The following is a 27141-nucleotide window of genomic DNA, read 5'->3' as shown; positions in this document are numbered from 1 at the left end:
CTGGTGCCAGTGGTTACACTTGTACCAGTGATCATACAGGTGTAAAAGGTCACACTGGTGCTAGTGGTCACACTGGTGCTAATGGTCACACTGTTGCTAGTGGTCACACTGGTGTTTTTTCACATTGGTGCTTGTGGTCACACTGGTGCATGTGGTTACACTGGTGCATGTGGTCACACTGGTGCATGTGATCACACTGGTGCTAGCGATAATATTGGTGCTAGCAATCACACTTGTGCTAGTGATCACACAGGTGCTAGTGGTCTCACTGGTGCAAATGGTCAAACTGGTGCAAATGGTCAAACTGGTGCTAGTGATCATCCTGGTGCTAGTGGTCACAATGGTTCTAGTGGTCACACTAGAGCTAGTTGTCACACTGGTGCTAGTATTCACACTGGTGCAAATGGTCACACTGGTGTAAGTGGTCACACTGGTGCTAGTGGTCACACTGGTGCTGGTAATCACACTGGTACTATTGGTCACACTGGTGCTAGTGGTCACACTGGTGCTAGTTGTCACACTCTTGTAAGTTGTCACACTGGTGTTATTGGTCACACTGGTGCTAGTGATCACACTGGTGCTAGTGATCACACTTGTGCTAGTGATCACACTGGTGCTAGTGATCACACTGGTGCTCGAAATCTCACTGGCGCTAGTGATCACACTAGTGCTAGAGGTCACACTGGTGCTAGTGATCACACTGGTGCTAGTGGTCACACTAGTGCTAGTGGTCGCACAGGTGCTATCGGTCACACAGGTGCTAGTGGTCACACTGGTGCTAGTGATCACACTGGTGCTTGTAATCACGTTGATGCTAGTGGTCACACTGGTTCTAGTGGTCACACTGGTGCTAGTGTTCACTGGTGCTAGTGGTCACAGTTTCGCTAATGATCACACAGGTGCTAGTGGTCACACTAATACTTGTGATCGCACTGGTGCTTGTGCTCACACTGATGCTAGTGGTCACACTGGTGCTAGTGGTCAAACTGGTGCTAGTGGTCACACTGTTGCTATTTTTCACACTGGTGCTTGTGATTACAAAGGTGCTAGTAATCACACTGGTGCAATTTGGCACAGTGGTGCTAGTGATCACACTGGTGCTAGTGATCACACTGGTGCTTGTGATCACAATATTGGAAGTGGTCACACTGGTGTTATTGGTCACACTAGTGCTAGTGATCACACTGGTGCTAGTGATCACACTGGTTCTCGCAATCACACTGGCGCTAGTGATCACACTGGTGCTAGTGGTCACACAGGTGTTAGTGATCACACAGGTGCTATTGATTACACAGGTGCTAGTGGTCCCAATGGTGCTAGTGGTCACACTGGTGCTTGTAATCACGTTGATGCTAGTGGTCACACTGGTTCTAGTGGTCACACTGTTGCTAGTGGTCACTGGTGCTAGTGGTCACAGTTGCGCCAATGATCACACAGATATATGTGGTCACACTGGTGCTAGTGGTCATACAGGTGCTAGTAATCATGCTGGTGCTAGTGGTCACACTGGAGAGAGTGGTCAAACTGGTGCTAGTGGTCACACCGGTGCTAGTGATCATAATGGTGGTAGTGGTCACACTGGTGCTAGTGGTCACACTGGTGCTTGTGATCACACAGATACTAGTGGTCACACTGGTGCTATTGATCACACTGGTGCTAGTGATTACACAGGTGCTAGTGATCACACTGGTGCTGGTAATCACAATGGTGCAAGTGATCATTCTGGTGCTAGTGGTAACACTGGTGCAAATGGTCAAACTCGTGCAAGTGATCACACTGGTGCAAGTCATCACACTGGTGCTAGTGGTCACACTGGTGTTAGTGGTCACACTGGTGTTAGTGGTCACACTGATGCAGGGGGTCACACTGGTGCTAGTGATCACACTGGTGCTAATGATCATACTGGTGCTAGTGATCACACTGGTGCTTGTGCTCACACTAATGCTAGTGGTCACACTGGTGCTAGTGGTCACACTGGTGCTAGTGGTCACTGGTGCTAGTGGTCACTGGTGCTAGTGGTCACACTTGTGCAAGTGATCAAACAGGTGTAAGTGGTAACACTGGTGCTAGTAGTCACACTGGTGCTTGTGGTTACTTCGGTGCTAGTGGTCACACTGGTGTTTTGATCACACTGGTGCTTGTGGTCACACTGGTGCTAATGGTCACAATGGTGCTAGTGGTTACTTCGGTGCTAGTGGTCACACTGGTGTTTTGATCACACTGGTGCTTGTGGTCACACTGGTGCTAGTGGTCACACTGGTGCTTGTGATAACACTGGTGCTAGTGATCACACTGGTGCTTGTGGTCTCACTGGTGCTAGTGATTACACAGGTGCTAGTGACCACACTGGTGCTTGTGGTCTCACTGGTGCTAGTGATAACACTGGTGCTAGTGGTCACACTAGTGCATGTGGTCACACTGGTGCATGTGATCACACTGGTGCTAGTGATCACACTGGTGCTTGTAATCACACTAGTGGAAGTGGTCATACTGGTGAAAGCAGTGACTCTGGTGAAAGTGGTCACACTGGTGAAAGTGGTCACACTGGTGCTAGTGATCACACTGGTGCTAGTGGTCCCAATAGTGCTAGTGATCACACTGGTGCTAGTGAACACACTGGTGCTAGTGAACACACTGGTGCTAGTGATCACACTGGTGCTAGTGATCACCCTGGTGCTAGTGATCACACAGGTGCTAGTGATCACACTGGTGCTAGTGATCATACTGGTGATACTGATCACACTTATGCTTGTGATCACACAGGTGCTAGTGGTCACAATGGTGCAAATGGTCACACTGGTGCAAATCGTCAAATTGGTGCTAGTGATCATCCTGGTGCTAGTGGTAACATTAGTGCTAGTGGTCACACTGGCGCTAGTGGTCACACTGGTGCAAATGGTCACACTGGTGCAAGTAGTCATACTCGTACTAGTGGTCACACTGGTGCTAGTAATCACACTGGTACTAGTGGTCACACTGGTACTAGTGGTCACACTGGTGCAAGTGGTCACACTGGTACAAGTGGTCACACTAGTGCAAGTGGTCAGTCTGGTTCTTGTGGTCACACTGGTGCTAGTGGTCACTATTGTGTTAGTGGTCATACTGGTGCTCGTGGTCACACTGGTGCTAATGGTCACACTGTTGCTATTTTCCCACTGGCGCTAGTGATTACACAGGTGCTAGTGATCACACTGGTGCAATTTGGCACACTGGTGCTAGTGATCACACTGGTGCTAGTGATTACACAGGTGCTAGTGGTAACACTGTTGCTATTTTTCACACTGGTGCAAGTGATTACACTGGTGCTAGTGATCACACTGGTGCAATTTGGCACACTGGTGCTATTGATCACACTGGTGCTTGTGATCACACTATTGGAAGTGGTCACACTGGTGTTATTGGTCACACTGGTGCTAGTGAGCACACTGGTGCTAGTGATCACACTGGTGCTAGTGATCACACTGGTTCTCGCAATCACACTGGCGCTAGTGATCACACTGGTGCTAGTGGTCACACAGGTGTTAGTGATCACACAGGTGCTACTGATTACACAGGTGCTAGTGGTCCCAATGGTGCTAGTGGTCACACTGGTGCTAGTGAACACACTGGTGGTAGTGATCACACTGGTGTTAGTGATCACACTGGTGCTAGTGATCACACAGGTGCTAGTGATCACACTATTGCTTGTGGCCACACTGGTGCTAGTGATCACACTGGAGCTAGTGATAACACTGGTGCTAGTAATCACACTTGTGCTAGTGATCACACAGGTGCTAGTGGTCACACTGGTGCAAATGATCTCACTGGTGCAAATGGTCAAACTAGTGCTAGTGATCATCCTGGTGCTAGTGGTCACACTGGTGCTAGTGGTCACACTAGTGCTAGTGGTCACACTGGTGCTAGTGGTCACACTGGTGCAAATGGTCACACTGGTGCAAGTGATCACACTGGTGCTAGTGGTCACACTGGTGCTAGTAATCACACTGGTACTAGTGGTCACACTGGTGCTAGTGGTCACACTCTTGTAAGTTGTCACACTGGTGTTATTGGTCACACTGGTGCTAGTGATCACACTGGTGCTAGTGATCACACTGGTGCTAGTGATCACACTGGTGCTCGCAATCTCACTGGCGCTAGTGATCACACTGGTGCTAGTTTTCACACTGTTGCTAGTGATGACACTGGTGCTAGTGGTCACACTAGTGCTAGTGGTGGCACAGGAACTAGCGGTCACACAGGTACTAGTGGTCACACTGGTACTAGTGATCACACTGGTGCATGTGATCACACTGGTGCCAGTGGTCACATTGGTGCTAGTGGTCTCACAGGGGCTAGTGGTCACACTGTTGCTATTAGTCACACTGGTGGTTATGATCACACTGGTGCCAGTGATCATACTGGTGCTTGTAATCACGTTGATGCTAGTGGTCACACATGTTCTAGTGGTCACACTGGTGCTAGTGGTCACTGGTGCTAGTGGTCACAGTTGCGGCAATGATCACACAGGTGTATATGGTCACACTGGTGCTAGTGATCACACTGGTGCTTGTAATCACACTAGTGGAAGTGGTCACACTGGTGAAAGTAGTGACTGATGAAAGTGGTCACACTGGTGAAAGTGGTCACACTGGTGCTAGTGATCACACTGGTGCAAGTGGTCACACTGGTGCTAGTGGTCAAACTTTTGTAAGTTGTCACACTGGTGTTATTGGTCACACTGGTGCTAGTGATCAATCTGGTCCTAGTGATCAATCTGGTGCTTGTGGTTACACTGGTGGTAGTGGTCACACTGGGGCTAGTGATCACACTGGTGCTAGTGATCACACTAATGCTAGTGATTAAACAGGCGCTACTGATCACACTGGTGCTTGTGGTCACACTGGTGCTAGTGATCAATCTGGTGCTAGTGAACACACTGGTGCTAGGGATCACACTGGTGCTAGTGATCACACTGGTGCTAGTGGTCACACTAGTACTTGTGATCACACTGGTTTTTTTGCTCACGCTGATGGTAGTTGTCGCACTGGTGCTAGTGGTCACACTGGTGCTAGTGGTCACTGGTGCTAGTGGTCACCCTTGTGCCAGTGATCACTCCGGTGTATGTGGTAACACTGGTGCCAGTAGACACACAGGTGCTTGTGGTCACACTGGTGCTAATGGTCACAACGGTGCTAGTGGTCACACTGGTGCTAGTGGTCACACTGGTGTTTTGGTCACATTGGAACTTGTGGTCTCACTGGTGCTAGTGATCACAATGGTGCTAGTGATCACACTGGTGCTAGTGATTAAACACGTGCTAGTGATCACATTGGTGCTAGTGATCACACTGGCGCTAGTGATCACACTGGTGCTAGTGGTCACACTGAAGGTTGTTATCACACTGGTGCTAGTGGTCACACTAGTGCTAGTGATAACACTAGTTCTAGTGATCACACTGGTGCTAGTGATCACACTTGTGCTATTGGTCACACTGGTGCTAGTGGACACACTGGTACAAGTGGTCAATCTGGTGCAAGTGGTTACAATGGTGCAAATGGTCAAACTGGTGCAAGCGGTCACACTGGTGCTATTGGTCACACTGGTGCTAGTAATCACACTGGTGCTAGTGGTCACACTGGTGCTAGTGGTCACACTGGTGCTAGTAGTCACACTGGTGCAAGTGGTCATACTGGTGCTAGTGGTCACACTGGTGCAATTGGTCACACTGGTGCTAGTGTTCATACCGGTGCTAGTGGTCACACTTTTGCTAGTGGTCACACTGGTGCTAGTGGTCACACTGGTGCTAGTGGTCACTGGTACCAGTGGTTACACTTGTACCAGTGATCATACAGGTGTAAGTGGTCACACTGGTGCTAGTGGTCACACTGGTGCTTGTGGTCACACTGGTGCTAATGGTCACACTTGTGCTAGTGGTCACACTGGTGTTTTGGTCACATTGGTGCTTGTGGTCACACTGGTGCATGTGGTCACGCTGGTGCATGTGATCACACTGGTGCTAGCGATGACACTAGTGCTAGTGGTCACAATGGTGCTAGTGGTCACACTGGTGCTTGTGATCACACTATTGGAAGTTGTCACACTGGTGAAAGTGGCCACACTGGTGAAAATGGTCACACTGGTGAAAGTGGTCACACTGGTGCTAGTGATCACACTGGTGCTAGTGATAATATTGGTGCTAGTAATCACACTTGTGCTAGTGATCACACAGGTGCTGGTAATCACACTGGTACTAGTGGTCACACTGGTGCTAGTGGTCACACTGGTGCTGGTAATCACACTGGTACTAGTGGTCACACTGGTGCTAGTGGTCACACTGGTGCTAGTTGTCACACTCTTGTAAGTTGTCACACTGGTGTTATTGGTCACACTGGTGCTTGTAATCACGTTGATGCTAGTGGTCACACTGGTTCTAGTGGTCACACTGGTGCTAGTGGTCACTGGTGCTAGTGGTCACTGGTGCTAGTGGTCATAGTTGCGCCAATGATCACACAGGTGCTAGTGGTCACACTAATACTTGTGATCGCACTGGTGCTTGTGCTCACACTGATGCTAGTGGTCACACTGGTGCTAGTGATCACACTGGTGCTAGTGATCACACTGGTGCTTGTGATCACACTATTGGAAGTGGTCACACTGGTGCTAGTGGTCACACTTGTGCCAGTGATCACAAAGGTACTAGTGGTCACACTATTGCTAGTGATCACACTGGTGCTAGTGATCACACTGGTGCTAGTGATCACACTGGTGCTAGTGATCACACTGGTGCTAGTGATCACACTGGACCTACGATCACACTATTGCTAGTAATCATACAGGTGCTAGTAATCATACTGGTGCTAGTGGTCACACTGGAGAGAGTGGTCAAACTGGTGCTAGTGGTCACACCGGTGCTAGTGATCATAATGGTGGTAGTGGTCACACTGGTGCTAGTGGTCACACTGGTGCTTGTGATCACACAGATACTAGTGGTTACACTGGTGCTATTGATCACACTGGTGCTAGTGATTACACAGGTGCTAGTGATCACATTGGTGCTAGTGATCACACTGGTGCTGGTAATCACAATGGTGCAAGTGATCATTCTGGTGCTAGTGGTAACACTGGTGCAAATGGTCAAACTCGTGCTAGTGATCACACTGGTGCAAGCCATCACACTGGTGCTAGTGGTCACACTGGTGTTAGTGGTCACACTGATGCAGGGGGTCACACTGGTGCTTGTCATCACACTGGTGCTAATGATCATACTGGTGCTAGTGACCACACTGGTGATAGTGGTCACACTAATAGTTGTAATCGCACTGGTGCTTGTGATCACACTGATGCTAGTGGTCACACTGGTGCTAGTGGTCACACTGGTGCTAGTGGTCACTGGTGCTAGTGGTCACACCGGTGCTAGTGAACACACTGGTGCTAGTGATCACACTGGTGTTAGTGATCACACTGGTGACAGTGATCACACAGGTGCTAGTGATCTCACTATTGCTTGTGGTCACACTGGTGCTAGTGATCACACTGGTGCTAGTGGTCACACTGGTGCTAGTGGTCACACTAGTGCTAGTGGGCACACTGGTGCTAGTGGTCACACTGGTGCAAATGGTCACACTGGTGCAAGTGATCACACTGGTGCTAGTGGTCACACTGGTGCTAGTAATCACACTGGTACTAGTGGTCACACTGGTGCTAGTGGTCACACTGGTGCTAGTGGTCACACTCTTGTAAGTTGTCACACTGGTGTTATTGGTCACACTGGTGCTAGAGATCACACTGGTGCTAGTGATCACACTGGTGCTAGTGATCACACTGGTGCTCGCAATCTCACTGGCGCTACTGATCACACTGGTGCTAGTGGTCACACTGGTGCTAGTGATCACACTGGTGCTAGTGGTCACACTAGTGCTAGTGGTGGCACAGGAGCTAGCGGTCACACAGGTGCTAGTGGTCACACTGGTACTAGTGATCACACTGGTGCGAGTGATCACACTGGTGCCAGTGGTCACATTGGTGCTAGTGGTCACACAGGGGCTAGTGGTCACACTGTTGCTATTAGTCACACTGGTGGTTATGATGACACTGGTGCTAGTGATCATACTGGTGCTTGTAATCACGTTGATGCTAGTGGTCACTGGTGCTAGTGGTCACAGTTGCTCCAATGATCACACAGGTGTATATTGTCACACTGGTGCTAGTGATCACACTGGTGCTTGTAATCACACTAGTGGAAGTGGTCACACTGGTGAAAGTAGTGACTCTGATGAAAGTGGTCACACTGGTGAAAGTGGTCACACTGGTGCTAGTGATCACACTGGTGCTAGTGGTCCCAATGGTGCTAGTGGTCACACTGGTGCTAGTGAACACACTGGTGCTAGTGATCACACTGGTGCTAGTGATCACCCTGGTGCTAGTGATCACACAGGTGTTAGTGATCACACAGGTGCTATTTATCACAGAGGTGCTAGTGGTCCCAATGGTGCTAGTGGTCACACTGGTGCTAGTGAACACACTGGTGCTAGTGATCACACTGGTGCTAGTGATCAACCTGGTGCTAGTGATCACACAGGTGCTAGTGATCACACTGGTGCTTGTGGTCACACTCGTGCTAGTGATCACATTGGTGCTAGTGATCATACTAGTGCTAGTGATCACACTTGTGCTAGTGATCACACAGGTGCTAGTGGTCACACTGGTGCATATCGTCACACTGGTGCAAACCGTCAAATTGGTGCTAGTGATCATCCTGGTGCTAGTGGTAACACTGGTGCTAGTGGTCACACTAGTGCTAGTGGTAACACTGGTGCTAGTGGTCACACTGGTGCAAATGATCACACTAGTGCAAGTGGTCATACTGGTACTAGTGGTCACTCTGGTGTTAGTAATCACACTGGTACTAGTGGTCACACTGCTACTAGTAGTCACACTGGTGCAAGTGGTCACACTAGTGCAAGTGGTCAGTCTGGTTCTAGTGGTCACACTGGTGCTAGTGGTCACTCTTGTGTTAGTGGTCATACTGGTGCTCGTGGCCACACTGGTGCAATTGGTCAAACTGGTGCTAGTGGTCACACTGTTGCTATTTTTCACACTGGTGCTAGTGACTACACAGGTGCTAGTGATCACACTGGTGCAATTTGGCACACTGGTGCAAGTGATCACACTGGTGCTAGTGATCACACTGGTGCTTGTGATCACACTATTGGAAGTGGTCACACTGGTGTTATTGGTCACACTGGTGCTAGTGATCACACTGGTGCTAGTGATCACACTGGTTCTCGCAATCACACTGGCGCTAGTGATCACACTGGTGCTAGTGGTCACACTGGTGGTTGTGATCACACTGGTGCTAGTGGTCACACTAGTGCTAGTGATAACACTAGTTCTAGTGTTCACACTGGTGCTAGTGATCACACTTGTGCTAGTGGTCCCTCTGGTGCAAGTGGTTACTCTGGTGCAAATGGTCAAACTGGTGCAAGGGGTCACACTGGTGCTAGTGGTCACACTGGTGCTAGTAATCACACTGGTGCTAGTGTTCACACTGGTGCTAGTGGTCACACTGGTGCTAGTGGTCACACTGGTGCAAGTGGTCAGTCTGGTTCTAGTGGTCACACTGGTGCAAGAGGTCACACTGGTGTTAGTGGTCATACTGGTGCTAGTGGTCACACTGGTGCAATTGGTCACACTGGTGCTAGTTTTCATACCGGTGCTAATGGTCACACTTGTGCTAGTGGTCACGCTGGTGGTAGTGGTCACACTGGTGCTAGTGGTCACTGGTGCCAGTGGTTACACTTGTACCAGTGATCATACAGGTGTAAGTGGTCACACTGGTACTAGTGATCACACTGGTGCTTGTGGTCACACTGGTGCTAATGGTCACACTGGTGCTAGTGGTCACACTGGTGTTTTGGTCACATTGGTGCTTGTGGTCACACTGGTGCATGTGGTCACACTGGTGCTAGTGATCACACTGGTGCTAGTGATCACACTGGTGCTCGCAATCTCACTGGCGCTACTGATCACACTGGTGCTAGTGGTCACACTGGTGCTAGTGATCACACTGGTGCTAGTGGTCACACTAGTGCTAGTGGTGGCACAGGAGCTAGCGGTCACACAGGTGCTAGTGGTCACACTGGTACTAGTGATCACACTGGTGCGAGTGATCACACTGGTGCCAGTGGTCACATTGGTGCTAGTGGTCACACAGGGGCTAGTGGTCACACTGTTGCTATTAGTCACACTGGTGGTTATGATGACACTGGTGCTAGTGATCATACTGGTGCTTGTAATCACGTTGATGCTAGTGGTCACTGGTGCTAGTGGTCACAGTTGCTCCAATGATCACACAGGTGTATATTGTCACACTGGTGCTAGTGATCACACTGGTGCTTGTAATCACACTAGTGGAAGTGGTCACACTGGTGAAAGTAGTGACTCTGATGAAAGTGGTCACACTGGTGAAAGTGGTCACACTGGTGCTAGTGATCACACTGGTGCTAGTGGTCCCAATGGTGCTAGTGGTCACACTGGTGCTAGTGAACACACTGGTGCTAGTGATCACACTGGTGCTAGTGATCACCCTGGTGCTAGTGATCACACAGGTGTTAGTGATCACACAGGTGCTATTTATCACAGAGGTGCTAGTGGTCCCAATGGTGCTAGTGGTCACACTGGTGCTAGTGAACACACTGGTGCTAGTGATCACACTGGTGCTAGTGATCAACCTGGTGCTAGTGATCACACAGGTGCTAGTGATCACACTGGTGCTTGTGGTCACACTCGTGCTAGTGATCACATTGGTGCTAGTGATCATACTAGGGCTAGTGATCACACTTGTGCTAGTGATCACACAGGTGCTAGTGGTCACACTGGTGCATATCGTCACACTGGTGCAAACCGTCAAATTGGTGCTAGTGATCATCCTGGTGCTAGTGGTAACACTGGTGCTAGTGGTCACACTAGTGCTAGTGGTAACACTGGTGCTAGTGGTCACACTGGTGCAAATGATCACACTAGTGCAAGTGGTCATACTGGTACTAGTGGTCACTCTGGTGTTAGTAATCACACTGGTACTAGTGGTCACACTGCTACTAGTAGTCACACTGGTGCAAGTGGTCACACTAGTGCAAGTGGTCAGTCTGGTTCTAGTGGTCACACTGGTGCTAGTGGTCACTCTTGTGTTAGTGGTCATACTGGTGCTCGTGGCCACACTGGTGCAATTGGTCAAACTGGTGCTAGTGGTCACACTGTTGCTATTTTTCACACTGGTGCTAGTGACTACACAGGTGCTAGTGATCACACTGGTGCAATTTGGCACACTGGTGCAAGTGATCACACTGGTGCTAGTGATCACACTGGTGCTTGTGATCACACTATTGGAAGTGGTCACACTGGTGTTATTGGTCACACTGGTGCTAGTGATCACACTGGTGCTAGTGATCACACTGGTTCTCGCAATCACACTGGCGCTAGTGATCACACTGGTGCTAGTGGTCACACTGGTGGTTGTGATCACACTGGTGCTAGTGGTCACACTAGTGCTAGTGATAACACTAGTTCTAGTGTTCACACTGGTGCTAGTGATCACACTTGTGCTAGTGGTCCCTCTGGTGCAAGTGGTTACTCTGGTGCAAATGGTCAAACTGGTGCAAGGGGTCACACTGGTGCTAGTGGTCACACTGGTGCTAGTAATCACACTGGTGCTAGTGTTCACACTGGTGCTAGTGGTCACACTGGTGCTAGTGGTCACACTGGTGCAAGTGGTCAGTCTGGTTCTAGTGGTCACACTGGTGCAAGAGGTCACACTGGTGTTAGTGGTCATACTGGTGCTAGTGGTCACACTGGTGCAATTGGTCACACTGGTGCTAGTTTTCATACCGGTGCTAATGGTCACACTTGTGCTAGTGGTCACGCTGGTGGTAGTGGTCACACTGGTGCTAGTGGTCACTGGTGCCAGTGGTTACACTTGTACCAGTGATCATACAGGTGTAAGTGGTCACACTGGTACTAGTGATCACACTGGTGCTTGTGGTCACACTGGTGCTAATGGTCACACTGGTGCTAGTGGTCACACTGGTGTTTTGGTCACATTGGTGCTTGTGGTCACACTGGTGCATGTGGTCACACTGGTGCATGTGATCACACTGGTGCTAGTGATGACACTAGTGCTAGTGGTCACAATGGTGCTAGAGGTCACACTGGTGCTTGTGATCACACTAGTGGAAGTTGTCAAACTGGTGAAAGTGGTCACACTGGTGAAAGTGGTCACACTGGTGAAAGTGGTCACACTGGTGCTAGTGATCACACTGGTGCTAGTGATCACACAGGTGTTAGTGATCACACAGGTGCTATTGATCACACAGGTGCTAGTAGTCCCAATGGTGTTAGTGGTCACACTAGTGCTAGTGAACATACTGGTGGTAGTGATCACACTGGTGTTAGTGATCACACTGGTGGTAGTGATCACACAGGTGCTAGTGATCACGCTGGTGCTTGTGGTCACACTGGTGCTAGTGATCACACTGGTGCTAGTAATATCACTGGTGCTAGTAATCACACTTGTGCTAGTGATCACACAGGTGCTAGTGGTCACACTGGTGCAAATGGTCTCACTCGTGCAAATGGTCAAACTGGTGCTAGTGATCATCCTGGTGCTAGTGGTCACACTGGTGCTAGTGGTCACACTAGTGCTAGTGGTTGTGGGAACCGACCTGTGAGATTTATATTTATTTAATTTATATGAATTTATATTTACGTTAATTTATATACTTCGATAGCAATTTGTATAATGATAAGTGGACTGTATTTCTGCAATAATCTCACAAATCGATCCTCTACACATTAGGGGGGTTTATATTAAATTAATTTATATATATGCAGCCAATCAAACTACAGTATTAACTACATACATTGAAAAGGTTCCTTATCTTATAGTACAGCAGGTTAGTCCACCAGGTATAACTAGGGTGTAGACACCAAATTATCCTCTTTGAGGTAGCTTCCATCACCCAGTAACTGGTGCACAAAGTCTTGCTTCCTCGTCTTGACCTGTCAAAAGGGCGCTAGCTGTAAAGCCAGAATCCTATATATGACAAGTATTTCAGAGAAAACACTGTACATGGAACAATGAAGACCTGGCTTAATTACCTTTAGTTTGAGGCTATGTCGTGCTCTAACCGGTAACCCTACCCAATGACATTAATGGCCACTAATGATAGATAATGGGTTTCGGAAAGAACACTTAACTTGATTTGTTGACAGCGTGTTGAAGATGGTACACCTTTGGTTTCCATAACACTACGTCCAAGTAAAATTAACAGGAGCCGTATTTGCTCCCGTGTTAGCCTCTGGTCTAGTATAAACAATGGCTATGTCTAACACTCCATACTATTGACGCTACTGGCCGACATTGTCCAGATATGATAGGAGCCGAATTTGCTCCACACGTCTCGGAGGTGACACAACAATGGCTGCCCCTCCTTCCTCACTGTCGCCTGGGCTACATTGTCCAGATGTCAATAAGTGATAGAAGGGTCACATTTACTCTACTTTAATATTGATAATTAAGTTAATTTATGAGAGATGTTTTTATAATGGTAAAGTCCAAAGACTAATGTATTTAAGAATAATTCCCACCATAATAGGTGGTGAATATAATAGTATGTGGTGATGATATCCCGTTTCTTTAGACGGTAATTCCACTACAAGTTACGTTTTCTATGGGTAACTTGTTTATACAATACAGCAGCTATTATTATCTGTCTGTATGATATTAAATGGTGTCGAATTTTCCGACAGTTGTCACACTGATGCTAGTGGTCACACTGGTGCAAATGGTCACACTGGTGCAAGTGGTCACACTGGTGCTAGTGGTCACACTGGTGCTAGTAATCACACTGGTACTAGTGGTCACACTGGTGCTAGTGGTCACACTGCTGCTAGTGGTCACACTGGTGCTAGTGGTCACACTAGTGCTAGTGGTCACACTGGTGCTAGTGGTCACACTGGTGCAAATGGTCACACTGGTGCAAGTGGTCACACTGGTGCTAGTGGTCACACTGTTGCTAGTAATCACACTGGTACTAGTGATCACACTCGTGCTTGTGGTCACACTGGTGCTATTGGTCACACTGGTGCTTGTGATCACACTGGTGCTAGTGGTCACACTGGTGCTTGTGGTCTCACTGGTGCTAGTGATCACAATGGTGCTAGTGGTTACACTGGTGCATGTGGTCACACTGGTGCATGTGATCACACTAGTGCTAGTGATCACACTGGTTCTAGTGGTCACACTGGTGCTAGTGGTCACACTGGTGCTTGTAATCACACTAGTGGAAGTGGTCACACTGGTGAAAGTAGTGGCACTGGTGAAAGTGGTCACACTGGTGAAAGTGGTCACACTGGTGGTAGTGATCAAACTGGTGCTAGTGAACACACTTGTGCTAATGATCACACTGGTGCTAGTGATCACCCTGGTGCTAGTGATCACACAGGTGTTAGTGATCACACTGCTGCTTGTAATCACGTTGATGCTAGTGGTCACACTGGTTCTAGTGGTCACACTGGTGCTAGTGGTCACAGTTGCGCCAATGATCACACAGGTGTATGTGGTCACACTGGTGCTAGTGGTTATACTTGTGCTAGTGGTCACACTGGTGCTAGTGGTCATACTGGTGGCAGTGATCACAAAGGTACTAGTGGTCACACTATTGCTAGTGATCACACTGGTGCTAGTGACCACACTGGTGCTAGTGATCACTAGTGCAAGTGATCACACTGGTGCTACGATCACACTAGTGCTAGTAATCATACAGGTGCTAGTAATCATACTGGTGATAGTGGTCACACTGGAGAGAGTGGTCAAACTGGTGCTAGTGGTCACACCGGTGCTAGTGATCATACTGGTGGTAGTGGTCACACTGGTGCAATTGGTCACACTGGTGCTTGTGATCACACAGATACTAGTGGTCACACTGGTACTATTGATCACTCTGGTGCTAGTGATTACACAGGTGCTAGTGATCACATTGGTGCTAGTGATCACACTGGTGCTAGTGGTAACACTGGTGCAAATGGTCACACTCGTGCTAGTGATCACACTGGTGCAAGTCATCACACTGGTGCTAGTGGTCACACTGGTGCTAGTGGTCACACTGATGCAGGGGTCACACTGGTGCTAGTTATCACAATGGTGCTAATGATCATAAAGGTGCTAGTAATCACACTGGTGCTAGTGGTCACACTAATACTTGTGATCGCACTGGTGCTTGTGCTCACACTGATGCTAGTGGTCACACTGGTGCTAGTGGTCACACTGGTGCTAGTGGTCACTGGTGCTAGTGGTCACACTAGTACCAGTGATCATACAGGTGTAAGTGGTAACACTGGTGCTAGTAGTCACACTGGAGCTTGTGGTCACACTGGTGCTAATAGTCACAATGGTGCTAGTGGTTACTTTGGTGCTAGTGGTCACACTGGTGTTTTGATCACACTGGTGCTTGTGGTCACACTGGTGCTAGTGGTGACACTGGGGCTAGTGATCACACTGGTGCTAGTGATCACACTGGTGCTACTGATTAAACAGGTGCTAGTGATCACACTGGTGCTTGTGGTCACACTGGTGCTAGTGGTCACACTGGTGTTAGTGGTCATACTGGTGCTAGTGGTCACACTGGTGAAAGTGGTCACACTGGTGGTAGTGATCAAACTGGTGCTAGTGATCACACTGGTGCTTGTGGTCTCACTGGTGCTAGTGATCACACTGGTGCTAGTGGTCACACTGGTGCATGTGGTCACACTGGTGCATGTGATCACACTGGTGCTAGTGATCACACTAGTGCTTGTAATCACACTAGTGGAAGTGGTCACACTGGTGAAAGTAGTGACTCTGGTGAAAGTGGTCACACTGGTGAAAGTGGTCACACTGGTGCTAGTGATCACACTGGTGCTAGTGGTCCCAATGGTGCTAGTGGTCACACTGGTGCTAGTGAACACACTTGTGCTAGTGATCACACTGGTGCTAGTGATCACCCTGGTGCTAGTGATCACACAGGTGTTAGTGATCACACAGGTGCAATTGATCACATAGGTGCTAGTGGTCCCAATGGTGCTAGTGGTCACACTGGAGCTAGTGAACACACTGGTGCTAGTGATCACACTGGTGCTAGTGATCACCCTGGTGCAAGTGATCACACAGGTGCTAGTGATCACACTGGTGCTAGTGATCACACTGGTGCTAGTGATCATACTGGAGCTAGTGATCACACAGGGGCTAGTGGTCACACTGGTGCAAATCGTCAAATTGGTGCTAGTGATCATTCTGTTGCTAGTGGTTACACTGGTGCTAGTGGTCACACTAGTGCTAGTGATCACACTGGTGCTAGTGGTCACACTGGTGCAAATGGTCATACTGGTGCAAGTGGTCATACTGGTACTAGTGGTCACACTGGTGCTAGTAATCACACTGGTACTAGTGGTCACACTGGTGCTAGTGGTTACACTGGTGCAAGTGGTCACACTGGTGCAAGTGGTCAGTCTGGTTCTAGTGGTCACACTGGTGCTAGTGGTCACTCTTGTGTTAGTTGTCATACTATTGCTCGTGGTCACACTGGTGCAATTGGTCACACTGGTGCTAGTGGTCATACCGGTGCTAGTGTTCACACTTGTGCTAGTGGTCACACTGGTGCTAGTGGTCACTCTGGTGCTGGTAATCATACTGGTGCTAGTGGTCACACTGGTGCAAATGGTCACACAGGTGCATGGGATCACACTGGTGCAAATGGTCACACAGGTGCATGGGATCACACTGGTGCAAATGGTCACACAGGTGCTTGTAATCACACTGGTGATAGTGGTCACACTGGTGCTAGTGGTCACACTGGTGCAAGTGATCACTCTGCTGCTAGTGGTAACATTGGTGCATGTAGTCACACTGGTGCTAGTGGTCCCACTGGTGCTAGTAGTCACACTAGTGCTTGTAGTCACACTAATCCTAGTAATCCCACTTGTGCTAGTTATCAAACTGGTGCAAGTTGTCACACTGGTGCTAGTGGTCAAACTTTTGTAAGTTGTCACACTGGTGTTATTGGTCACACTGGTGCTAGTGATTAATCTGGTGCTTGTGGTCACACTGGTGGTAGTGGTCACACTAGGGCTAGTGATCACACTGGTGCTAGTGATCACACTGGTGCTAGTGATTAAACAGGCGCTACTGATCACACTGGTGCTTGTGGTCACACTGGTGCTAGTGATCAATCTGGTGCTAGTGAACACACTGGTGCTAGGGATCACACTGGTGCTAGTGATCACACTGGTGCTAGTGGTCACACTAGTACTCGTGATCACACTGGTGCTTGTGCTCACACTGATGCTAGTGGTCGCACTGGTGCTAGTGGTCACACTGGTGCTAGTGGTCACTGGTGCTAGTGGTCACCCTTGTGCCAGTGATCACTCAGGTGTATGTGGTAACACTGGTAATAGTAGACACACTGGTGCTTGTGGTCACACTGGTGCTAATGGTCACAACGGTGCTAGTGGTCACACTGGTGCAAGTGGTCACACTGGTGTTTTGGTGACACTGGTACTTGTGGTCACACTGGTGCTAGTGATCACACTGGGGCTAGTGATCACACTTGTGCTAGTGATGACACAGGTGCTAGTGGTCACACTGGTGCAAATGGTCACACTGCTGCAAATCGTCAAATTGGTGCTAGTGATCATTCTGGTGCTAGTGGTAACACTGGTGCTAGTGGTCACAACAGTGCTAGTGGTCACACTGGTGCTAGTGGTCACACTGGTGCAAATGGTCATACTGGTGCAAGTGGTCAGTCTGGTTCTAGTGGTCACACTGGTGCTAGTGGTCACACTGGTACTAGTGGTCACTCCGGTGCTAGTAGTCACACTGGTGCAAGTGGTCACACTGGTGCAAGTGGTCACTCTGCTGCTAGTGGTAACATTGGTGCAAGTAGTCACACTGGTGCTAGTGGTCCCACTGGTGCTAGTAGTCACACTAGTGCTTGTAGTCCCACTAATCCTAGTAATCACACTTGTGCTAGTTATCACACTGGTGCAAGTGGTCACACTGGTGGTAGTGGTCAAACTTTTGTAAGTTGTCACACTGGTGTTATTGGTCACACAGGTGCTAGTGATCAATCTGGTGCTTGTGGTCACACTGGTGGTAGTGGTCACACTAGGGCTAGTGATCACACTGGTGCTAGTGATCACACTGGTGCTAGTGATTAAACAGGCGCTACTGATCACACTGGTGCTTGTGGTCACACTGGTGCTAGTGATCAATCTGATGCTAGTGAACACACTGGTGCTAGGGATCACACTGGTGCTAGTGATCACACTGGTGCTAGTGGTCACACTAGTACTCGTGATCACACTGGTGCTTGTGCTCACACTGATGCTAGTGGTCGCACTGGTGCTAGTGGTCACACTGGTGCTAGTGGTCACTGGTGCTTGTGGTCACACTTGTGCCAGTGATCACTCAGGTGTATGTGGTAACACTGGTGCTAGTAGACACACTGGTGCTTGTGGTCACACTGGTGCTAATGGTCACAACGGTGCTAGTGGTCACACTGGTGCTAGTGGTCACACTTGTGTTTTAGTCACACTGGTACTTGTGGTCACACTGGTGCTAGTGATCACACTGGTGCTAGGGATCATATTGGTGCTAGTGATCACACTGCTGCTTGTGGTCACACTGGTGCTAGTGGTCACACTGTTGCTATTGGTCACACTGGTGCTAGTGATTACACAGGTGCTAGTGATCACACTGGTGCATGTTGGCACATTGGTGCTAGTGATTACACTGGTGCTAGTGATCACACTGGTGCTTGTGATCACACTGTTGGAAGTGGTCACACTGGTGTTATTTGTCACACTGGTGCTAGTGATCACACTGGGGCTAGTGATCACAATGGTGCTAGTGATCACACTGGTTCTCGCAATCACACTGGTGCTAGTGGTCACACTGGTGGTTATGATCCCACTGGTGCTAGTGGTCACACTAGTGCTAGTGATAACACTGGTTCTAGTGATCACACTGTGGCTAGTGATCACACTTGTGCTAGTGGTCACACTGGTGCTAGTGGACACACTGGTGCAAGTGGTCCCTCTGGTGCAAATGGTCACACGGGTGCTAGTGGTCACACTGGTGCTAGTGGTCACACTGGTGCTAGTGGTCACACTGGTGCAAGTGGTCAGTCTGGTTCTAGTGGTCACACTTGTGCTAGAGGTCACACTGGTGTTAGTGGTCATACTGGTGCTAGTGTGGTCACACTGGTGCAAATGGTCACACTGGTGCTAGTGTTCATACCGGTGCTAGTAGTCACACTTGTGCTAGTGGTCACACTGGTGCTAGTGGTCACTCTGGTGTTAGTGGTCACACTGGTGCAAGTGACCAGACTGTTGCTAGTGATCATACTGTTGCTAGTAGTCACACTGGTGCAAATGGTCACACAGGTGCTTGTGATCACACTAGTGGTAGTGATCATCTTGATGCTAGAGATCATCCTGGTGCTAATGGTCACACTGGTGTAAATGGACACACTGGAGTTAGTGGTCACACTGGAGCTAGTGATCAACCTGTTGCTAGTGGTCATACTGGTACTAGTGATCATCCTAGTGCTAGTGATCATCCTGGTGCTAATGGTCACACTGGTGAATAAAGACACTGGTGCTAGTGGTCACACTGGTGCATGTGGTCACACTGGTGCTAGTGGTCACACTGGTGCATGTGGTCACACTGGTGCATGTGATCAAACTGGTGCCAGTGATCACAATGGTGCTAGTGGTCACACTGGTGCTAGTGGTCACACTGGTGCTTATGATCACACTAGTGGAAGTGCTCACACTGGTGAAAGTGGTGACACTGGTGAAAGTGGTCACACTGGTGCTAGTGATCACACTGGTGCTAGTGATCACACAGGTGTTAGTGATCATACAGGTGCTATTGATCACAAAGGTGTAAATGGTCACACTGGTGCTAGCAGTCACACTGGTGCTAGTGGTCACACTGGTGGAAGTGGTCAGTCTTGTTCTAGTGGTCACACTAGTGCTTGTAGTTACACTAATCCTAGTAATCACACTTGTGCTAGTGGTCACACTGGTGCAAGTGGTCACACTGGTGCTTGTGGTCACACTCTTGTAAGTGGTCACACTGGTGTTATTGGTCACACTAGTGCTAGTGATCACACTGGTGCTAGGCTAGTGGTCACACTGGTGCTAGTGATCACACTGGTGCTAGTGATCTCACAGGTGTTAGTGATCACACAGGTGCTATTGATCACACAGGTGTAAGTGGTCACACTGGTGCTAGTATTCACACTGGTGCAAGTGGTCAGTCTTGTTCTAGTGGTCACACTAGTGCTTGTAGTTACACTAATCCTAGAAATCACACTTGTGCTAGATGTCACACTGGTGCAAGTGGTCACACTGGTGCTTGTGGTCACACTCTTGTAAGTTGTCACACTTGTGTTATTGGTCACACTGGTGCTAGTGATCACACTGGTACTAGTGATCACACTGGTGCTCGCAATCACACTGGAGCTAGTGATCACACTGGTGCTAGTGGTTACACTGGTGCTAGCGGTCACAGAGGTGCTAACGGTCACACTGGTGCTAGTGATCACACTGGTGAGAGTGATCACACTGGTGCCAGTGGTCACATAGGTGCTAGTGGTCAAACTGGGGCTAGTGGTCACACTGTTGATATTGGTCACACTGGTGCTAATGATTTCACTGGTGCTAGTGATCATACTTGTGCTAGTGGTCACACTGTTGTTGGTGGTCACTGGTGCTAGTGGTCACAGTTGCGCCAGTGATCACACAGGTGTATTTGGCCACACTGGTGCTTGTGGTCATACTGGTTCTAGTGGTCACACTGGTGCTAGTGGTCACACTGGTGCCAGTGATCACAAAGGTACTAGTGGTCACACTGTTGCTAGTGATCACACTGGTGCTAGTGATCAATCTGGTGCTAATGATAACTAGTGCTAGTGATCACACTGGTGCTAGGATCACACAAGTGCTAGTAATCATACAGGTGCTAGTAATCATACTGGTGCTAGTGGTCACACTAGAGAGAGTGGTCAAACTGGTGCTAGTGGTCACACCGGTGCTAGTGATCATACTGGTGGTAGTGGTCACACTGGTGCTAGTGGTCACACTGGTGCTAGTGATCACACAGATACTAGTGGTCACACTGGTGCTAATGATCACACTGGCGCTAGTGATTACACAGGTGCTAGTGATCACATTGGTGCTAGTGATCACACACTGGTGCTAGTAATCACACTGGTTCTAGTGATCATACTGGTGCTAGTAGTAACACTGGTGCAAATGGTCAAACTGGTGCTAGTTATCACACTGGTGCTAGGGATTACACTGGTGCTCGCAATAACACTGGCGCTAGTGATCACACTGGTGCTAGTGGTCACACTGGTGCTAGTGATCACACTGGTGCTAGTGGTCACACTGGTGCTAGGGATTACACTGGTTCTAGTGATCACACTGGTGCTAGTGATCACACTGGTGCTAGTGGTCACACTGGTTCTAGCGGTCACACTAGTGCTAGTGATTACACTGGTGCTAGTGGTCACACTGGTGCTAGTGGTCACATTTGGGCTAGTGGTCACATGGTTGCTATTGGTCACATTGGTGATAATGATCACACTGGTGCTAGTGATCAAACTGGTGCTAGTGATCACACTGGTGCTTGTGATCACACTGGTGCCTGTAATCACACTGGTGCTAGAGGTCACACTGGTGCTAGTGGTCACACTGTTGCTAGTGGTCACACTGTTGCTAGTGATCACACTGGTGGTAGTGGTCACACTGGTGCTAGTGGTCACACTGGTGCTAGTGATCACACTAGTGGCAGTGGTTCCACTGGTGCTTGTAGTCACACTGGTGATTGTGATCACACTGGTGGTAGTGGTCACACTGGTGCTTGTGATCACACTAGTGCTTCTGATCACACTGGTGCTAGTTATCACACTGGTGCTAGTGATCGCACTGGTGCTAGTTATCACACTGGTGCTAGTGATGACACTGGTGCTAGTAGTCACACTGGTACTTGTGATAACACTGGTGCTTCTGATCACACTGATGCTAGTGGTCACTCTGTTGCTACTGGACACACTGGTGCTAGTGGTCACTGGTGCTAGTGGTCACACTTGTGCCAGTGATCATACAGGTGTAAGTGGTCACACTGGTGCTAGTGGTCACACTGGTGCTTGTGGTCACACTGGTGTTAATGGTCACACACTGGTGCTAGTGGTCACACTGATGATTTCGTCACACTGGTGCTTGTGGTCACACTGGTGCAAGTGATCACACTTGTGCTAGTGATTACACAGGTGCTAGTGATTTCACTGGTGCTTGTGGTCACACTGGTGCTAATGATCACACTTGTGCTATGGCCACACTGGTGCATGTGATCACACTGGTGCTAGTGATCACACTTGTGCTATGGCCACACTGGTGCATGTGATCACACTGGTGCTAGTGATCACACTGGTGCTAGTGGTCATACTAGAGATAGTCGTCACACTGGTGCTTGCGATCACACTAGTGGAAGTGGTCACACTGGTAAAAGTGGTCACCCTGGTGAAAGTGTCCACAATGGTGCTAGTGGTCACACTGGTGTTTGTGGTCACACTAGTGCTAGTTAGCACACTGTTACTAGTGATCACACAGGTGCTCGTGATCACACAGGTGCTAGTGATCACACAGGTGCTAGTGGTCACACTGGTCCTAGTGGTCACACTGGTGGTAGTGGTCACACTGGTGCTAGTGGTAACACTGGTGCTAGTGATCACACTTGTGCTAATGATTTCACTGGTGCTAGTGATCATACTGGTGCTTGTGATCACGCTGATGGTAGTGGTCACACTGGTGCTAATGGACACACTGGTGCTAGTGGTCACTGGTGCTAGTGGTCTCAGTTGCGCCAGTGATCACACAGGTATATGTGGTCACACTGGTGCTTGTGGTCATACTGATGCTAGTGGTCACACTGGTGCTAGTGGTCACACTGGTGCCAGTGATCACAAAGGTACAAGTGGTCACACTATTGCTAGTGATCACACTGGTGCTAGTGATCACACTGGTGCTAGTGATCACTAGTGCTAGTGATCACACTGGTGCTAGGATCACACTAGTGCTAGTAATCATACAGGTGCTTCTAATCATACTGGTGCTAGTGGTCACACTGGAAAGAGTGGTCAAACTGGCGCTAGTGGTCACACTGGTGCTAGTTATCACACTAGTGCTAGTGATCACACTGGTGCTAGTGATCACATTGGTGCTAGTGATCACACTGGTGCTAGTAATCACACTGGTTCTAGTGATCTTACTGGTGCTAGTGGTAACACTTGTGCAAATGGTCACGCTCGTGCTAGTGATCACACTGGTGCTAGTCATCACACTGGTGCTAGTGGTCACACTGGTGATAGTGGTCACAATGATGCAGGTTGTCACACTGGTGCTAGTCATCACACTGGTGCTAATGATCATACTGGTGCTAGGGGTCACTCTGGTGCAAATGGTCACACAGATGCTTGTGATCATACTGGTGGTAGTGATCATCCTGATACTAGTGATCATCCTGGTGCTAATGGTCACACTGGTGTAAATAGACACACTAGAGTTAGTGGTCACATTGGTGCTAGTGATCATCCTGATGCTACTGGTCACACTTGTGATAGTGATCACACTGGTGTTAGTGGTCACACTGGAGCTAGTGATCATCCTGGTGCTAGTGATCACACAGGTGCTAGTGGTCACACTGGAGCTAGTGATCATCCTGGTGCTAGTGGTTACACTGGTGGTAGTGATCATCCTGATGCTAGTTGTCACACTGGTGCTAGTGGTCACACTAGTTGAAGTGGTCACTCTGGTGGTAGTGGTCACATTGGTGCAAGTGGTCACACTGGTGCTATTCGTCACACTGGTGCTAGAAGTCACGCTGTTGGTAATGGTCACACTGGTGCTTGTAGTCACACTAATGCTAGTAGTCACACTGTTGCTAGTGATCTCACTAGTGCAAGTGGTCACACTGGTGTTTGTGGTCACACACTTGTAAGTGGTCACACTGGTGCAATGGGACACACTGGTGCTAGTGATCACACTGGAGCTTGTGATCACACTGGGGCTAGTGGTCACACTGTTGCTAGTGATCACGCTGGTGCTAGTGATCACACTGGTGCTAGTGATCACTAGTGCTAGTGATCACACTGGTGCTAGGATCACACTTGTGCTAATAATCATACAGGTGATTGTAATCATACTGGTGCTAGTGGTCACACTGGAGAGAGTGGTCAAACTGGTGCTAGTGGTCACACTGGTGATAGTTATCACACTGGTGCTAGTGATGACACTGGTGCTAGTAGTCACACTGATACTTGTGATAACACTGGTTCTTGTGATCACACTGATGCTAGTGGTCACACTGTTGCTAGTGGTCACACTGGTGCTAGTGGTCACTGGTGCTAGTGATCACATTGCTGCTAGTAATCACACTGGTGCTCGTATTCACACTGGTTCTAGTGATCATACTGGGGCTGGTCGTAACACTGGTGCAAATGGTCACACTCGTGCTAGTGATCACACTGATGCTAGTCATCACACTGGTGCCAGTGGTCACACTGGTGCTAGTGGTCACACTGATGCAGGTGGTCACACTGGTGCTAGTCATCACACTGGTGCTAATGATCATACTGGTGCTAATGATCATACTGGTGCTAGGGATCACTCTGGTGCAAATGGACACACAGGTGCTTGTGATCCCACTGGTGGTATTGATCATCCTGATACTAGTGATCATCCTGGTGCTAATGGTCACTCTAGTGTAAATAGACACACTAGAGTTATTGGTAACACTGGTGCTAGTGATCATCCTGGTGCTAGTGGTAACACTGTTGCTAGTGATCACACTGGTGCTAGTGATCACACTGGTGCTCGCAATAACACTGGCGCTAGTGATCACACTGGTCCTAGTGGTCACACTGGTGCTAGTGATCACACTGGTGCTAGTGGTCACACTGGTGCAAGTGATTACACTGGTTCTAGTGATCACACTGGTGCTAGTGATCACACTGGTGCTAGTGGTCACACTGGTGCTAGCGGTCACACTAGTGCTAGTGATTACACTGGTGCTAGTGGTCACACTGGTGCTAGTGGTCACACTGTTACCATTGGTCACACTGGTGATAATGATCACACTGGTGCTAGTGATCATATTGTAGCTAGTGATCACACCAGTGCTTGTGATCACACTGATGCCAGTGGTCACACTGGTGCTAGTGATCAAACTGGTGCTAGTGATCACACTGGTGCTTGTGATCACACTGGTGCCTGTGATGACACACGTGCTAGTGGTCACACTGGTGCTTGTGGTCACACTGGAGTCAATGATCACACACTGGTGCTAGGGGTCACACTAGTGTTTTCGTCACACTGGTGCTTGTGGTCACACTGGTGCTAGTGATCACACTTGTGCTACTGATTACACAGGTGCTAGTGATTTCACTGGTGCTTGTGGTCACACTGGTGCTAGTGAGCACACTGTTACTAGTGATCACACAGGTGCTTGTGATCACACAGGCCCTAGTGGTCACACTGGTCCTAGTGGTCACACTGTTGCTAGTATTCACGCTGGTGCTAGTGATCACACTGGTGCTAGTGATCACTAGTGCTAGTGATCACACTGGTGCTAGGATCACACTTGTGCTAATAATCATACAGGTGATTATAATCATACTGGTGCTAGTGGTCACACTGGAGAGAGTGGTCAAACTGGTGCTAGTGGTCACACTGCTGATAGTTATCACACTGGTGCTAGTGATGACACTGGTGCTAGTAGTTACACTGATACTTGTGATAACACTGGTGCTTGTGATCACACTGATGCTAGTGGTCACACTGGTGCTAGTAGTCACACTGGAGCTAGTGATCATCCTGGTGCTAGTGGTTACACTGGTGCTAGTGATCATACTGGTGCTAGTGGTCACCCTGGTGCTAGTGGTCCCACTAGTTGAAGTGGTCACTCTGGTGGAAGTGGTCACATTGGTGTAAGTGGTCACCGTGGTGCTAGTGGTCGCACTGGTGCTAGTGGTCACACTGTTGCTAGTGGTCCCACTGGTGCTTGTAGTCACACTAAGGGTAGTTGTCACACTGTTGCTATTGGTCTCACTGGTGCTAGTGGTCACACCGGTGCTAGTGATCATACTGGTGGTAGTGGTCACACTGGTGCTAGTGGTCACACTCGTGCTATTGATCACACAGATACTAGTGGTCACACTGGTGCAATTGATCACACTGGTACTAGTGATTACACAGGTGCTAGTGATCACATTGGTGCTAGTGATCACACTGGTGCTAGTAATCACACTGGTTCTAGTGATCTTACTGGTGCTAGTGGTAACACTGGTGCAAATGGTCACGCTCGTGCTAGTGATCACACTGGTGCTAGTCATCACACTGGTGCTAGTGGTCACACTGGTGATAGTGGTCACAATGATGCAGGTTGTCACACTGGTGCTAGTCATCACACTGGTGCTAATGATCATACTGGTGCTAGGGGTCACTCTGGTGCAAATGGTCACACAGATGCTTGTGATCACACTGCTGGTAGTGATCATCCTGATACTACTGATCATCCTGGTGCTAATGGTCACACTGGTGTAAATGGACACACTAGAGTTAGTGCTCACATTGGTGCTAGTGATCATCCTGGTGCTAGTGTTCACACTGGTGATAGTGATCACACTGGTGTTAGTGGTCACACTGGAGCTAGTGATCATCCTGGTGCTAGTGATCACACAGGTGCTAGTGGTCACACTGGAGCTAGTGATCATCCTGGTGCTAGTATTACACTGGTGCTAGTGATCATCCTGATGCTAGTTGTCACACTGGTGCTAGTGGTCACACTAGTTGAAGTGGTCACTCTGGTGGTAGTGGTCACATTGGTGCAAGTGGTCACACTGGTGCTAGTGGTCACACTGGTGCTAGAGGTCACACTGTTGCTAATGGTCACACTGGTGCTTGTAGTCACACTAATGCTAGTAGTCACACTGTTGCTAGTGATCTCACTAGTGCAAGTGGTCACACTGGTGCTTGTGGTCACACACTTGTAAGTGGTCACACTGG

At 48.9% G+C, this 27141-nt stretch overlaps 4 protein-coding genes across 4 annotated transcripts in view; all 4 read left to right on the top strand.

The window, feature by feature from the left end:
- The window catches only part of LOC138370465 (serine-rich adhesin for platelets-like), a 28773-nt gene extending 24296 nt beyond the window's left edge, over positions 1 to 4477 (top strand). Inside the window, exons 22-27 of the mRNA XM_069334834.1 lie at positions 101 to 739; positions 900 to 1337; positions 1474 to 1977; positions 2332 to 2565; positions 2764 to 3286; positions 3958 to 4477. Of these exons, the coding sequence (XP_069190935.1) occupies positions 101 to 739; positions 900 to 1337; positions 1474 to 1977; positions 2332 to 2565; positions 2764 to 3286; positions 3958 to 4477 (2858 nt within the window). The remainder of the gene's footprint in view (positions 1 to 100; positions 740 to 899; positions 1338 to 1473; positions 1978 to 2331; positions 2566 to 2763; positions 3287 to 3957) is intronic.
- Positions 4478 to 5008: 531 nt separating this feature from the next.
- On the top strand, positions 5009 to 19530 carry LOC138370464 (uncharacterized PE-PGRS family protein PE_PGRS54-like). The gene is made up of 17 exons (XM_069334833.1): positions 5009 to 5587; positions 5911 to 6280; positions 6493 to 6672; positions 6816 to 7371; positions 7685 to 8073; positions 8162 to 8323; positions 8666 to 9097; positions 10335 to 10496; positions 10839 to 11270; positions 12139 to 12313; positions 13981 to 14639; positions 14799 to 15041; positions 16073 to 16387; positions 16811 to 17046; positions 17518 to 18121; positions 18230 to 18443; positions 18597 to 19530. The coding sequence occupies exons 1-17, from the start codon at positions 5009 to 5011 to the stop codon at positions 19528 to 19530; spliced, it is 6642 nt and encodes a 2213-aa protein (XP_069190934.1).
- LOC138370463 (collagen alpha-2(I) chain-like) lies at positions 19531 to 23877 on the top strand. Its single transcript, XM_069334831.1, has 4 exons — positions 19531 to 20136; positions 20196 to 20785; positions 21296 to 21726; positions 23171 to 23877. Exons 1-4 carry the CDS (start codon positions 19531 to 19533, stop codon positions 23875 to 23877), a joined length of 2334 nt encoding a protein of 777 aa, XP_069190932.1.
- A 550-nt stretch (positions 23878 to 24427) lies between these two features.
- Positions 24428 to 27128, top strand: LOC138370462 (collagen alpha-2(I) chain-like). Its single transcript, XM_069334830.1, has 3 exons — positions 24428 to 25109; positions 25507 to 25684; positions 26087 to 27128. The coding sequence occupies exons 1-3, from the start codon at positions 24428 to 24430 to the stop codon at positions 27126 to 27128; spliced, it is 1902 nt and encodes a 633-aa protein (XP_069190931.1).
- Positions 27129 to 27141: the final 13 nt, after the last annotated feature.

This window comes from Procambarus clarkii, chromosome 32 (genome assembly GCF_040958095.1).
Source record: "Procambarus clarkii isolate CNS0578487 chromosome 32, FALCON_Pclarkii_2.0, whole genome shotgun sequence".
Classification (NCBI taxonomy): Eukaryota; Metazoa; Arthropoda; class Malacostraca; order Decapoda; family Cambaridae; genus Procambarus; species Procambarus clarkii.
The sequence above is the reverse complement of the archived record's forward strand: the minus strand, read 5'-3'. Positions and strand labels throughout refer to the sequence as shown.

Excerpts from the sequence above, each read along its gene's own strand:
- LOC138370463 (XM_069334831.1), top strand. The coding sequence starts at position 19,531 with ATGGACACACTGGAGTTAGTGGTCACACTGGAGCTAGTGATCAACCTG. Across the intron at positions 20,137-20,195 it reads GTGCTTGTGGTCACACTCTT|GCTAGTGGTCACACTGGTGC; the intron begins GTAAGTGGTCAC and ends CACTGGTGCTAG. Across the intron at positions 20,786-21,295 it reads ACTGTTGTTGGTGGTCACTG|TGATCATACTGGTGCTAGTA; the intron begins GTGCTAGTGGTC and ends CACTGGTTCTAG.
- LOC138370462 (XM_069334830.1), top strand. The coding sequence starts at position 24,428 with ATGCTAGTGGTCACACTGTTGCTAGTGGTCACACTGGTGCTAGTGGTC. Across the intron at positions 25,110-25,506 it reads TGGTGCTAGTGGTCACACTG|GTGCTAGTGATTTCACTGGT; the intron begins GTGCTAGCGGTC and ends CTGATTACACAG. Across the intron at positions 25,685-26,086 it reads ACTGGTGCTAGTGATCACTA|TGGTCGCACTGGTGCTAGTG; the intron begins GTGCTAGTGATC and ends CCGTGGTGCTAG.
- LOC138370464 (XM_069334833.1), top strand. The coding sequence starts at position 5,009 with ATGGTAGTTGTCGCACTGGTGCTAGTGGTCACACTGGTGCTAGTGGTC. Across the intron at positions 8,324-8,665 it reads TGGTGCTAGTGGTCCCAATG|GTGCTAGTGGTCACACTGGT; the intron begins GTGCTAGTGGTC and ends GTGATCACACAG. Across the intron at positions 14,640-14,798 it reads TTGTGCTAGTGGTCACACTG|GTGCTAGTAATCATACTGGT; the intron begins GTGCTAGTGGTC and ends GTAATCATACAG.